At 57.8% G+C, this 13,984-nt stretch overlaps 1 protein-coding gene across 1 annotated transcript; it reads left to right on the top strand.

Moving 5' to 3' along the window:
* Positions 1-1,219: 1,219 nt before the first annotated feature.
* On the top strand, positions 1,220-4,957 carry SIX2 (SIX homeobox 2). The gene is made up of 2 exons (XM_026517529.4): positions 1,220-1,788; positions 3,986-4,957. Exons 1-2 carry the CDS (start codon positions 1,229-1,231, stop codon positions 4,314-4,316), a joined length of 891 nt encoding a protein of 296 aa, XP_026373314.1. The 5' UTR covers positions 1,220-1,228; the 3' UTR covers positions 4,317-4,957.
* Positions 4,958-13,984: the final 9,027 nt, after the last annotated feature.

The raw sequence follows: 13,984 nt of genomic DNA, 5'->3' as shown, positions 1-13,984 counted from the left end.
GTGAGTCCCCGCCCGGCGAAGAGCAGAGAGCGCTGAGCTGGGGCGGTACCGACCTCGGGGTAGCCGGCCGGGTTAGGAGAGAGAGAAAAGGCGGGATCCTCCAAGAAGTTGATTCTCAGGCGTCCGCCTGCGGCCACTGCCAAATCTTCTCCACTTCGGTCTCCTACTCCCTCCCCCTTTCCCTCGAAGACCGCCCAGGTCCGGAGTTCCTAGGATGGGGGCGGGGCGCTGTCAGCAGGAAAAGCCAAATCTTTGAGAGGAGCCCAAGCACGTCCAAACTCTCCCAACCTACTGGCCCGCTCCTGGTCAGAATCTATCCCAAAAACTGCGGGCCCGGGAGGGCGCTGAAGACCCGGAGTGGGGGTAGGGCACCCAGTGAGGCCTAGCGAAAGCTGCTCTAAGTTTCTTCCCCCCAGAGGTACCCTCCACCCTTCTCCCTCCTCTCCCTCCAGGAACCCCCTTAAACAGTTCCCCGCCTTCTCCTCTCCCCACCTCGATCCTCCCCTTTTCTTCTCTGCGCGTCTCCACTCCGCCCCCCCTCCCGTGTCCGTCCCCTCCCTTGCTCTTTGGGCGTCCGCCCCGTCAATCACCACCGCCGCCGGCCCCCGCCCAGTCCTCTCCGCCTCCCAGGTTCTTGGAGCGCCTCCCGCTCCTGTCTCCGGCCGCCCTCAGCTCTGCGCGGAGCCGGGCGATCTGTCAGCGGAGCCGGCCGGGGGGAGCCGCCCGACCCGCCGGGGCTCGGGTTACCAGTGACTGACAGCGTCTCCATGGCGAATAATTTGACTCCGACTATTGTCTGGCGCGGGCAGGCCCCGGGTCAGATAACCAGACCAATCAGGGCGCGGGCCGCCGCGCCTCATGCCCGCTTAGAATAATATTATTAAAAAAGCAGCGAGCGAGCTAGACTGGAGGGAGAGCGAGCAAGAAGCGAGCGAGGGAGCGGCGGGCGGGCGGGCGCGGAGCATGCGGAGCGGCGCCCCGGGCGGCCCCCGGGCTTGGACGAGGGCACAGGCAAGGCGCGCAGGCGGCGGGGGCGCGGAGGAGCGCGGGAGCCGCGGCCGGCGCGGGGACGGACTGCAGTGACTCGGAGTTCGCCAGGAGACCGCGCGGGGCCAGGGGGGCCGCCCCGCCCGCCTCTCGGCCCGGACGGCCCGGCGGGGAGGCGCCCATGCCGGACTGCGCAGCGCGGTGAGGGCGCGCGCGGGCGGGCGGGGGCGCAGCCGGCACCATGTCCATGCTGCCCACCTTCGGCTTCACGCAGGAGCAAGTGGCGTGCGTGTGCGAGGTGCTGCAGCAGGGCGGCAACATCGAGCGGCTGGGCCGCTTCCTGTGGTCGCTGCCCGCCTGCGAGCACCTCCACAAGAATGAAAGCGTGCTCAAGGCCAAGGCGGTGGTGGCCTTCCACCGCGGCAACTTCCGCGAGCTCTACAAGATCCTGGAGAGCCACCAGTTCTCGCCGCACAACCACGCCAAGCTGCAGCAGCTGTGGCTCAAGGCGCACTACATCGAGGCGGAGAAGCTGCGCGGCCGGCCCCTGGGCGCCGTGGGCAAATACCGCGTGCGCCGCAAGTTTCCGCTGCCGCGCTCCATCTGGGACGGCGAGGAGACCAGCTACTGCTTCAAGGAAAAGAGTCGCAGCGTGCTGCGCGAGTGGTATGCGCATAACCCCTACCCCTCACCGCGCGAGAAGCGCGAGCTGGCGGAAGCCACGGGCCTCACCACCACGCAGGTCAGCAACTGGTTCAAGAACCGGCGGCAGCGCGACCGGGCAGCTGAGGCCAAAGAAAGGTACGAGTAAGTAGAACTTAGGCGCCAGCTGCCCCGGGATCCAGGGAGGGGGTCGCAGGGCTTGTGCACAGCCCCTCTGGGAGAGGCCTAAACTGGGTCCTCCGTCCCTGCCACGGCCCAGCTGCAGCCTCCTCTGACCCTGCCGGTGTTCAGGTCTTGCGGGAGACCGAGAGGTCAGAAATTTGTCTAAAGCGGGCAAAGCGATCGGGGAAGTTGTCAACTAACTCCCTGGTTGCTTGGGAACAAAAGTGGAGAGGCAGCGAACTCTGGGGCGAAAGCAAGACAGTGGCTGGATCCCGTGCAAGGGGGACACAGCAGGCAGGTCTGACGGTCTTCCGAAGGACAGAGGGGTTTCGACCCGGGACTATCGGGACTATCGGGCTGCAGATTTGGGGCTGCCTGTGCAAATTCATGGGCACTTTCCCCGAACTTCCTGTTCGCCTTACTCAGCTCTAGGCCGAAGTGTGATTAGGGGTCAGGACTGGGATTGATACTTTCCTGGTGTGACCTGGATGTGGAGGGGCCTGGGCAAGAATATTCCTTGTCTGGATATGGAAGTTGATAGGGAGAGTCTTTTATCCTGCATAGAAAGGACCAAGAGAAGCAAGACGGGGAGGAAGTGTCAGCTGTAGAAGAGCAAAAGAGAAACACATGCCCCTTTTTCCTGCCTTCTCGGACCCAGCAACCCTTCCCTGGCCTGCCAAGCTCTTGACTCCTCTCCCCTCAGGCCCTACAGTCTTTAGGGGGGAGGTCAGTAGGTCTGGGGTGAACTGAGGGCAATAGAAGGGCTGAGAGTTGCTTGTCCTCAAGGAAACCAGGACTTCCCGATCTAGCCTAACAGTTGACCATTAGGCCCTTGTGGCTGCCAGTCTGTGGCTCCTCTGAACCCCAAATAGGAAGAAGGGAATGGGAGAAAAACCGATTATGGGAACAGAAATCCAGCATAACAAGTCACCTGGGGTTGATGGGGTATGGAGTGTGAGCAGCCCAGAGTAAATGATTGGGGGCGGGGGGGGGGCTGTTGCTGAACAGTGGAACCAGATCTCTGGAAGTGGAAGGGGGAGCTTCAGGCCCACCCTGGCCTCCCAGACAATGAGGTTGGGGTATGTACAGTTGTAAGGTCTCCGCTGCCAGGCATATGGGAAGTTCCCTCTCAGGAAAACAGAAAGAAAAGGTCTTGGGAAGCCAGTGGAGAGAAAATCTACCCAAGATTCCAAATCTGCAGATCTGGTCCGGGCTGATAGTCAAAGGCAGAGCAGGAGGTGCGTTCTCGCTGCCGGGGTTCCCCTCTACCCGGCCTGGCATGCATCCAGGCTCCTGAAGAACTACGTTCTCAGGCAAGGCCCCAGGTGAGGGCTGCAGAATCCCTCAGTTTCTGTATGATGGAAAAGTCTAGGCCAGGATTAGTAATCCCCCCCATTCTTCTCCCAAGGGCTGCCCTCCAAGCCCCCAGCTTCCAGTCTCCCAGTTGAAGTTTGCACTGTGCCACCAGGGGAAGGGAGTGCTGCTTCCTTGGGGCCTTGTCCTTAGGCCCAGCAAGGACAGCTCTCAAAAGACCTGCAAGTTTGGATCTAGAAAGAAAGGAGCCTTAGCTCCAGGAACCTGACCCCCAATCAGAGATTTCCCTTAAACGGAGAAAAGCAATGGGAGGTGAAGGCCTGTGAGATCCCTAACCTCAAACGGGGCCCTCAGCCTAGGATATAGGGGCCCTCACTCTCCTGGCCCAACTTCTACTCAGCAACCCTGGCTCGGGGAGCCAAGAATCTGAAATTCCAGGCATCTTCCCTTCCTCCCTGTCTCCTTCTTCCCCAACTCCACCGAGCCCTGCTCCCGGGGCACTCTTCTCTGGCAAAGAAATGTTAGCAACTCAGTGAATGCGGAGGGGGGCAGGACGTAAAGAGAACAGGAAAGATATTCAAGAGGTTAAGAACAGGAGAGGTGGGGAGGGCGGGATAGAGACGACACAGAGAAAAGGACAAGAGAGAGAACTCTTGTATTGAGCTATTAAGAGAACTGGCAGAAAGCACGAGAGCCCCGGGCCAGGCCAAGAAAATGGTAGAAACCGAAAATACCCGCAGGCAGCACCGGGCGGCTCTGGCGCGGAGGCGAGCGACGGGGTCTGGCTCTGGGTGACGCGGCGGCGCCGAGCGGCCTCGGTTTCCCCGCTGACCCGGCTGCTTTGCTCCGGCACTTGCAGGGAGAACAGCGAGAACTCCAACTCCAACAGCCACAACCCGCTGGCTGCGTCTCTGAATGGCAGCGGCAAGTCGGTGCTAGGCAGCTCGGAGGACGAGAAGACGCCGTCGGGGACGCCAGACCATTCGTCGTCCAGCCCCGCGCTGCTGCTCAGCCCGCCGCCGCCCCCCGGGCTGCCGTCCCTGCACAGCCTGGGCCACCCTCCGGGCCCCAGCGCCGTACCCGTGCCCGTGCCGGGCGGAGGCGGCGCGGACCCGCTGCAGCACCACCACGGCCTGCAGGACTCCATCCTCAACCCCATGTCGGCCAACCTCGTGGACCTGGGCTCGTAGAGCCCCGCCTGCCTCGACGCGCTCGCCTTCCGGGCTCGGCGCTGGGGACCGGAGAGACGGTGTCGGGAGGGCGCCCTGCGCCGGCGGCCCCACCAGGTACTGAAAGCCCTGCTCGCTGAGCGGGCAGAACCGCCGGCCCGGGCAGGGTGGATAGCTCCTTGGTTTGGTCTTTGTCCGGGATTTGTTTTCAACAAGTTGCTTCTGAGATCGTTTGGAGGCCAGGGACCCGAACTTGAACCCGGGAAGGGAATAAATTATACACCATTCTCATACTCTCTCTCCCGACCTTCTCATCCCTTCTTTCTTTTCCCTTCCCTTCCCTTGCCTTCCTTGCTCTTTCTTCCAGTTCCTCTCCCTTCCTTCTCTCTTGTCTTCTCTCCCGCCCCTTTTTGCTTTCCGGGTTCCCCATCCCTCTATATTTCTGGCGTGTCACCCCTCAATAGGTTTCTGTTTCTCCATTCTGTTTTTCCGTTTTTCCTCTGGCCAGCCTCTTGCAGTCTTGGCCCCAGGGTCTGTACCCCTCAGCCTTTCTCCTCATGCCCAGACGTCTCTTTGTGTCCTCCTCCCTCACTTTCCCGGGTGGACGTGGCAGGGGGAAGAGCAGAGGAACCAGGCCTTCTGCGGAGGCCCTCCCCAGGGTTCAGCGGGGCTGCAGGTGTCAGCTAGTAACTTAAGTGAAAGAAAGGACCGCAGCACCGAGGCCTCTGAGTGCGCCCTTGCCGCTTGCCCCTCCCCTTCTCTCGGTGAGGCCCGACAAGCTCTCTCTTCTTCCTCCCGGGACTGTGGCCACAGTGCCGGCAGAGTGTGCCTCCCGAGCCTCGGACTTGCTGTCTCCCTGTTATGCCCTCATGTGAATGTTCTTCGGGAAATATTTCTGCTTTTATTTTATAATAAAATTAGAAATCATAAATATATATATATGGATATATACCACAAGGCCCGTGATCCGGGAGTGCAGCCGTGTCTGATTTCCCTACAGGGACTCGACACCCCGGGTAGACCGTTCTGGGCAGCGATGTCCCAGGAGCTCCAGAAACCGGGAGCCGCCTTCCCCCATACACGACGTGTATCAGCCCTAAGGTGAAGGGACTGAAAACTCTGAAACCTCCCCCCTCCCCCCAAAGCCCTCTGTCCCCTTTCCTGCCGGGCAGCTCCCTTGCAAAAGCAGGAAGGTGGCGGTCTGCTCCTCTTGGGGATTCTTCTCCCTTCCCCCATCAGTGGAGCAGGGCCCTCACCCTCCTTTTTCTTCACTCGGGGATGGGAGTAAGAAAAGAGGAGCTGTGTGCCAAGCAAGGAAGGGACGTGTGTTTGGAGATGCCAGAGCTGGGGAAGAAATCAGGCCATGGAGGTTTCCTGAGCGGTGGTCGCAGTCCCCAGAACCTGGTGGGACGCTCTGGGAAGATTCGTTCCTGCCACGGGCAGCCGCTGAGCCATAGCAAAGCCCGGGTCGCGCGTGTGGCCGTGGAGCCAAGGTCTCCAAGCTCAGAAATCGGTCGTTTGGGGACGGTGATGAAAGGATAGAGGACGAAGGGAAGTCCGAGGAGACTGGGGAGGCCGGGCCGGGGGCCGTGTGTTCTAAATGGGAGCAAGGGAGCGCCAGGGCTTGGCCGAGGAGACGAGGGAGAGGGGCGCGCCTCCGGACGACGGGCACAGGTTCCCATTAGCAGTACATTAACCTGCAGCGCCCTCTCACTTCGGGGGGACCCAGTCCCACCTCTCCCCCGCATTAAGCGACCCATCTAAGCCTATCCTGCCAGATCCCAAGGGTGCAGGACTTCTCAAGGAGGAAGTTGCGGCTTTTGCGTCTCAGGTCACTACAGCTGTGGGTACCGAACACGTTCCTCCTCCGAGACCAGGACGCTTCCGCCCAGACATGCTACCTGGACCCCACGGGAAAGACGGAAGAAGGCACTCTTCCGACAGCGAGATCCCAGAGTGCTGGCACCTCTTTGGAGACTTTTCTCTCTGATGCAATCGGCGTTTGCAGAAAACCCTTTTGCGCGCACTTTCTAAGTACCAAGGATTCCTTCCCGGCCGAGATTCGCGCGCCGGGCTCACTTGGCTCGGAAGGCTATGCCTCCGCCTTTGCTCTGCGCAGGCCTGAAGGTCAAGCGAATCGCCAGCAGGCCGAGACTGCTCCGCATGGGTCCGACCTTGCACCGCAAGAGGAACTCCAGCCCTGGCAGCTTCCTCCGCCTCTCCTGGAGGTTCTGCTCTAGGGCACAACTCAGGTCCCCCGGTGGCAAATCCATGCTTACAGGGCCCCAGCTGTCTGACCTTCGCGGAGCGGCACAGTGAAGAACCAGCTATTGCCTGAGGGTCCGGAGAGGCTCCAGCAACCAGAGACGCCACCTTGAGTCAGAGGAGCTGAGCCACCAGCCCCAGGCTTACTTCTGGGAAGGGAGGAAACACAGTAGACCCTGGAGCCCCTACCTGCCTATTTTCCACACTCCCACTCCCAGGGAAACAGGCTCTGCAGGAACTTTCACAAGGACATATCAACATACACATTCATCATTTGATTCACTGGGAGTGAAAGGCTCTTACGCACCAGACCCTGGGGATGGCACCAAGACCACACACCCTTTCACACAGTGGCCGCACAGGGAAACACACTGACTGTCACACGTATGTTCACACACACAGAGAGAGAAGCAAACACACAGACTCTCTACCCATTCTCAAAGACACAAACGTGTGTCTTCAGGGAAAGCCTAAACCCTCTGCTGCCCCAGTATATATGAGCTACATACCCAAATGAGTCTCCCCCACATACATAAACTCACACCCACAAACACAAATACACATCCTGCTTCTCCCCAGTAGCACGCAAACCCCCACTCACACCCGTGCCCCTGTCAGCGGCCAGCCCTAGTCTATCGATCTGCTGGGGCCAGGGCATGGCCTTGCAGCGAAGCTTGCCTTGAAGGTCTCAGTGGCTGTCCGCCAGAGAAAGAGACGGTCCTAGCTGGAGGAGGCAGAGGGTCAGAGATCCCACCTGTGGCACCTTCTTTCCCAGGCTGAAGCGGGATCGCTGGAGGTTCCCGGGAGCTCTCACTGGCCAGTAGGGGGCAGGGTGCCTGTCCCAGAGCTTTATTCGGGCACAGTCTTGCTACTTACAGTAACTTCTTCCCTCTTTCCCTCCCCCTTGGAAAGCTAACCCCGAAAATATTTACTTAAACGGGAAACTATGCAAAGTTCTGAAAATAAACCCGAGCAGCTACTCACCCACTGCATAAACCTATAACAAGCCAGTCCTCCATTCCGCACTCCACTAGACCCAATGAGAGGCTGCGGGCCCCACCAGAGCATGCCAACTGGACATAACTTTGCCACAGATGCTGCCAGATGGATACAACCGCTCCCCCTAGGCGTCCACCAAACACAGTTCCTAATGGCTTGTCACCCCTTCCCCGGTGGCAGTCAGAAGCCATGAGTTTTGCTCTGGTGACCATAAAGGACACAGCGCTGAAAGCACAAAGTCTCCCTCCCTTTCCGTTCCCCTGACCCTGTCCACCTTTCATTGGTTCCCAGCGAGGTTCCATACCCATGCAACCCTCAGAGGTGAAAATGAATGAAGAAGGTAGAATCCAGCCCTCCTGCGCCGCTGGTCGACTCACCTGCTTGGGAGCATAAAAGCCAAGGGCGGCTAAGCACAGAAGGGAGCCAAAGGGCTCACTGTGCCTCCGGGGCAGTCTTCTCCCCTCACCTCGCTCTCAGCAACAGCCCTGGCTGGCACGGGGTCCTGGCCCAGACCCTGCTGTTCCCACCCCAAAAGTGCATCTCAAGAGAGTGGCAGGTCTACCTGGGGAGAAGGTGGTGGTCACCAAAGCAAAAGTTAAACAGAGCCAGGGAGATCTGGGGACGGAACACAGGGCTACCAAGTCCTGGATTTTCCCTAGTCTTTGTAGGAAACAAACACCATGTCAGGGGTCTGGGAAAGCAGGGACCAGCCAAGTAGGGGCGTGGGAGTCAGGACGCAGGGAACGTGGCCTCCTCAACTATCCCAGCTCTTGCTGGGATACTGCCAGAGTTCCTGGAAACATGTGAATGTTTTTGTGTTGAGGGGCAGGTGAAGAAGGATCGAGGAGGGTTTGGGTCTTGACTGAGGCCCCTCCTTTTTTTCACGTTGCCCATCCCAACCTTACCCTGGGGCGCAAAGCTGCCCAGGGCATCTAGAAATCTCGGAGACCGAGTGCGTGAAGATGTACTAGGAAATGTGAGAAGGCCTGAGACAGTGGGTAGGCACAATAGGGTGAAAGAACGCAATGGTGTTCGTTGATGGGGCGGACGTGTGCCCTGGGAGGTTGGCTGGCTTTGAGCACATAGGTGGGCCAGTGAGCCAGTGAGCGCCCAGAGCTCTCCCAAGAGCCAGCGGTCGGCTATGCCTGTGCACTCCCGCTGGCAAGGGAAGGCGTCTGGGGCTGGAGGAGGACCAGCCTCTCCTCTCACGCCACCAGAACCCAACCGGGTGCAAGTTGGTCCAGATTCCTGAAGCCAATGCGGGCGGGGTGGGCGGAGAGGGAAGGAGGTTCCCTGTGTCGCTGCTGCCAGGGGCCTGAGGAACAGTGGAGCTGATCTCGAGTCCTGGTGTCAGGGTCAAGGCCTTGCATGCCATCTGGCAGGAGTCTGCTTCTCAAAACCCCGTGGGTATCTGTGCGACTGGAACTCAGAAATGACTTCTGGCTTGCGGGGATGAATTGGAGGGGAGAGGGTCATACTGGGTGTCCCATAATGGGGTGAGTTTTACAGTTTTCCCACAATCTCAGCCGCAAAGCTGCTCCCCCTCCAGGTGGATGCCTGCTCCTGGCCGCCCGGCCGTGGAGTGAGTCTAAGTAACACCGCGCGGATGTGCCTGAAGAAAGCCTCCTTCCCGTGGCGTGGCCCGACAGGCGCCCCTAATTGCCCCAAAGTCTCCCTTGCTTGGAGGACCCACAAACCCAACAGGCTGGCACAAGGGCGGACACGTAGGGGGAGCCCTTCTTCAGGATGTTAGTGGCCCAGGCTCTAGGCAAGGCTAAATCGACCACGATCAGCGGCCCGGCCCATCCAGAGTGCCTCGTCCTTCTTCACTCGCGGAGCAGTGTGTACACGCCGACCCCTGGCGCGCTCTGGGCAGAAATTCCGCCGCTCCGCCTGCCGGTGGACCTCCGCAGTCCCACCTGCGCGCTGGGTGCCGGGCCTCTGGTGGCCGGCTTTCGGCGCGAGTAGCCCGCGCGCGCGCTGCTCAGAGTCACGGGAAGCTCTGGCGCCTGCGGGCCGGGGAGCTGGGGACCGCGGGGCTGGGCAGTTCCATTCCTCCGGCCCTTTGAGTTGGCGGTCGGGCGTGAGGCAGAGGCCTGGGAGCCGGTAGCTTTGGGACACGCCACGGGCGACAAAACCATCCGCTACTGTGCCATCCCCAGTAGCCATCCTCTGCCCGCCCAGAGCACCCAGGCCCGGCAGGCCCACACCCGGGCTTCTGCCGCCTGGGAGTCAGACCAGAGCCGCCTGAGTTCCCAGAAAGAGAATGGCAGGTCAGCAGGAAGGCAAGAGCAGCGCGGACCCTGCCGAGCTACCGGCCCTCCATCCCTTCCTTCTCGGTCTTTCCCAAGGGCATGAGTTGCTCTGCGCAGCCAGGCGCGCTCGCTAGCTGGAAAGCTCATTGCGGGCAGAATCATCCAGGTAACTCGCCCTGGGCCATGAACACACAGCTCTATGGTTACTTGGTGGGCCCCAGAGTAACCGGTCGTAACTGCCGTTTCTTGATCGCTTACTACGCGTCAGGCACTTTGCACACCTGGTATCTGTTTAATTCTCACAGCGGCCGCACAAAGAAGCTGTTATTACTGGTAGAAGAAACTGAGACACCGTGTTCGGGACCTTGCCCAGAGGCGCGCACGTTGCGGCGGCGGGACTGGCGTTTGAGCCTGCTCTCTGCGAGTCTGCAGCGGTCGGTCTTCCCAGGGCCGCGGCTGCGAGCGCGGCGCCGGGGCGGCCGAGGCGGGCGCAAGTGACTCCCGCGGGGATCGGGGCAGCGTCGGGCCGCCGAGAAACCTACGACGAGGACTGGCTCCAGACTGAGCTGCGGCAGTGGAGCTCGCAGCCTCGTGACCCGCTTGGGTCGGATGAGGGAGTTCGTCTCCTCAGGGTAATTGTGCAGGTTACACTTGCCGTCTACTGCGTGGACAGGGCGCACCGCGTACCACGGAGGCGGTTTCCACCCGCGCAGGTTACTCCGTAGTAAAAGTGGAACTTCGGGATCCTAGGATCAGCCTGCTGCTACCTCGCCCTTTGCCCGCCTGCGACTCTGCACCCGTCTCTGCCATTCTTCTCGGGAAGATGAAGCCGTTGGGGGGACCCTGAGGGCTGAAACATGAGTCTTGGGTAGAATTCTCTCCTCTCCCCCCCACCATTAGTCCCGTGCTGCGGACAGGGCTCTCCATCTGGGGGGCGGTAGGTGTATTAGGCATCATTTTATCAACACGGATTTACCGATGGGATGGGAGGAGGTCAGAAGGGACAGAGAACCCAGGCCGTCTTCTAGGACCAGAACTGACCACGCCCATCCCGCCCAACTTTGGCCCACGCAAGCCCCCATCCCCTTCTCCGTCCGCAGAGATGGTGGTGGTACAAGCGTTGGGATTCCATCTGAGCTAGATGATTCTGTCAGTCTCAAGATAGGATATATGAAGTAGCCTGTTGCGAGGTAGACCCACTGGCAACCCTGATAAGCCACCCAGAGACATCTGAACTGACGAGGGGGGTCACGGTCCAAGCCTGAGGAAGCGAATGAGTGGGTGCAGGGTGGAGCCAGGTCCAACAAAGGAGGCCACCCCCAAGTGTGTGGTATTCCTTCTTTCCCACCCCAGGGAAGAGCCTGAGCCCAGAAGGGTGGAGGTAGAGGGTTGGAGGGAATTAGAAAAGGTGAAGCTGAACACTTTCTAAAAGCAAACTAGACTTAGGGCGCCTGGGTGGGTCAGTTGGTTAAGTGCCTGCCTTTGGTTCAGGTCATGATCTCAGGGTCCTGGGATCCAGCCCCGCATGGGACTCCCTGCTCAGCGGGTGTCTGCTTGTTAAGTGGGGTGTCTCCTTCTTTCTCTGCCTCTTACTCATGCGTGCACTCTCAAATAAATCTTCTTTAAAAAATAAAAGCAAAATAGTCTAGATATTCCTAGCATTTACGTGGCACTCTGCAGGGTGTCACTGGTTTCACAAACTTCCCACCATTTAATATTCTCCATTATATAGGGTAGGCAGAAAAGTAATTCTTATCTTGGTTTGACAGACGAGGACATGAGACTAAGGAAGGTGTTCTGTGTGGCTTTCCTGAGGCCCTGGGATTAGTAGAGGCTCTTCCCTCTACACTCCATTGTTGAGGTGACTTGTTTAGTTTGGGGGAGATAGCAGGTACCAAACGAGCCCACAGAGTAAAGATTGTTCCCCTGGGGTTGGGGGAAGGATGAGGAGGGATGGCAGCCATCATGGACCATGGAGAGCTAGAAGCTGCTGCAGAGACTTCAAGCAAGTATACCTCAAAATCAGAACGACCTCCTGCAATCACTAATAGGAACGCCTGAAACAGGTCTCTCGGGAAAGGCGGCTTCCCTACAAGAGAAGCCTGAGGAAGTGGGCAGAGCTGAGAGCTAGAGCTCTGCTTTCTCATTGGGCTCCGGACCTGTCAGGTGAGACTCCCAGCAAATGAGTTGGGAGCCAGCAGTTTTCTCAGGATGTAAGAATTTTGTGGGTGATCCCCAAAGGGCTGTAGGCTTTTTAACCAGAGAAAATGGGAAGAGACTCAAGACTTCTGTTTATTCTGAAGGCCTAGCCCCTGGTGTCAGTTCGGAGCTGTAAATGAAGTTAAGACCCGCTTTATCATTTACTTATTATTTTTTAAAGGAGTAGGTTTAGCAGTCACCCTGAAGCAAATAATATTACCTAGGAGAGATGCAGAGGGGGGTTAGGGACAAACTAGAAGTGAAGACAAGACTTCAGAGAAAGGATGAAAGTCCAGAATGGCTGGAGCCAAGGCAGGGTCTCAGGGGTTAGGAAGGGCAGCCAACAGGGCCTCTCCCTAGAGACCAGGAACCAGGAGGGCTCAGGGAGGCCCAAACAGGCAGTTCACATGACTCAGAAGCAGCTGGGATGGGTTGGGCACCAAACTTGAGACCAGAAAAGACTGAAAATCCCATCGTACCTTGGTAGCTGTGTCAACAGAAGTCTGCCTCACACTCAAAATCTACCCAACACAGGTAGCTTCCGACTCAAATCGATCTGAGGCAAAGAGGGGGAAAGACACTGTATTGTGCACGGATATCAGTAAGACATGCCCAGACATGAACTTATTTCTCACCCACACAACAGTCCAAGAGGGGTGTTTCTGACAGCAGGTGGCTTCCCATGAGGTGATTCATAGACCCAGGCTCACTCATCGGGTGGCTCCACCCTCACGGGAACCTCCGAGTCCCTTGCACACAGTTGCTGGTGGGGTAAGGAGCCTGGAGGATAGGCATGGGAGGTGTGGGGTGGGGGGCAGGTTTGGAGTGGTGCACATCACTTCCACCCATACCCCACTGGACGGGACTTAGTCATGTGACCAACCCAACTGCAAGGGAAACGGGAATGGAGCTACCTGTGTGACTTGAAAGAAATCCAAGGAAAATGATTGACTGAGTCTATATGGAGAGTTAGTCAATCCCCAGGGATTTTAGAACAGAGAAACCTGTGTTCTGTAAATTTTCCTGTTGTATGTGTTATTGTTGCTGTGTTTACTATTATGGGTTGGGGTTTTGTTTTTGTTTTTTGTCTTGCTTGTCTTGGTTTTTCTGTAGTGAAGAATACATGTGGAGACACCACTCCTACATTACAGAACACAGATCCCTTCACTTCTCTGGAGCTCAGTTTCCTCGTCTGGAGCGCAGCGTATTAGTCAGGGTAAGGTTCCGCCGGAAGTGATGAAAAAAACCAAGAGTGGTTAAGCATAAGAGATTATTTCTCTCACACATCAACATCTAGGTAGGCAGTCGAGGATTGGTGCAAGCCAAGCTCTTCCTACTTTGTTCCTGCTCCGTGCATGACCTCAACTTCATGCCCAAGATGGCAGCAATATGGAGGAAGAAATGAAGAAAAAGGTGCAAGCCATACGCCCACTGTCTCTTTTTTTCTTAAAGATTTTTTATTTATGAGGGCACCTGGGTGGCTCAGTCGGTTAAGGGGTCTGCCTTCAGCTCAGGTCATGCTCCTGGGGTCCTGGGATGGAGCCCCACGTCGGGCTCCCTGCTCAGTGGGGAGTCTGCTTCTCCCTCTCCTTCTGCTTCTCCGCCCCCCGCCCCACTCATACTCTCTTTCTCTCAAATAAATAAATAAATAAAATCTGTTTTAAAATAAATAAATATATATATTTTTTATTTATGAGAGAAAGAGCACAAGTTTGCTGGGCGGGCAAAGGGAGAGGGAGAATAAGACTCCCCACTGAGCAGGGAACCCTATGCGGAGCTCAATCCCGGGGCCCTGGGACCATGACCTGAGCCTAAGGCAGATGCTTAACCAACTGAGCCACTCAGATGCCCCTGCCCGTTGCCTCTTAAGAAAGATTTTTAAGAGCTGCTATACAGCATTCCATTGGCCATAACCTAGTTACATGATCACACTGCACTGCCAGGAGATATATGAAATGTAGGTTTTGCTCA

Source organism: Ursus arctos, unplaced genomic scaffold (assembly GCF_023065955.2).
Source record: "Ursus arctos isolate Adak ecotype North America unplaced genomic scaffold, UrsArc2.0 scaffold_8, whole genome shotgun sequence".
Taxonomy (NCBI): Eukaryota; Metazoa; Chordata; class Mammalia; order Carnivora; family Ursidae; genus Ursus; species Ursus arctos.
This window is presented reverse-complemented; position numbering and strand designations above follow the sequence as displayed.

Bases quoted from the DNA above. Each gene is read 5' to 3' on its own strand.
- SIX2 (XM_026517529.4), top strand. From the start codon at position 1,229: ATGTCCATGCTGCCCACCTTCGGCTTCACGCAGGAGCAAGTGGCGTGC. The intron at 1,789-3,985 runs GTACGAGTAAGT...CGGCACTTGCAG, and splicing joins GCAGCTGAGGCCAAAGAAAG to GGAGAACAGCGAGAACTCCA.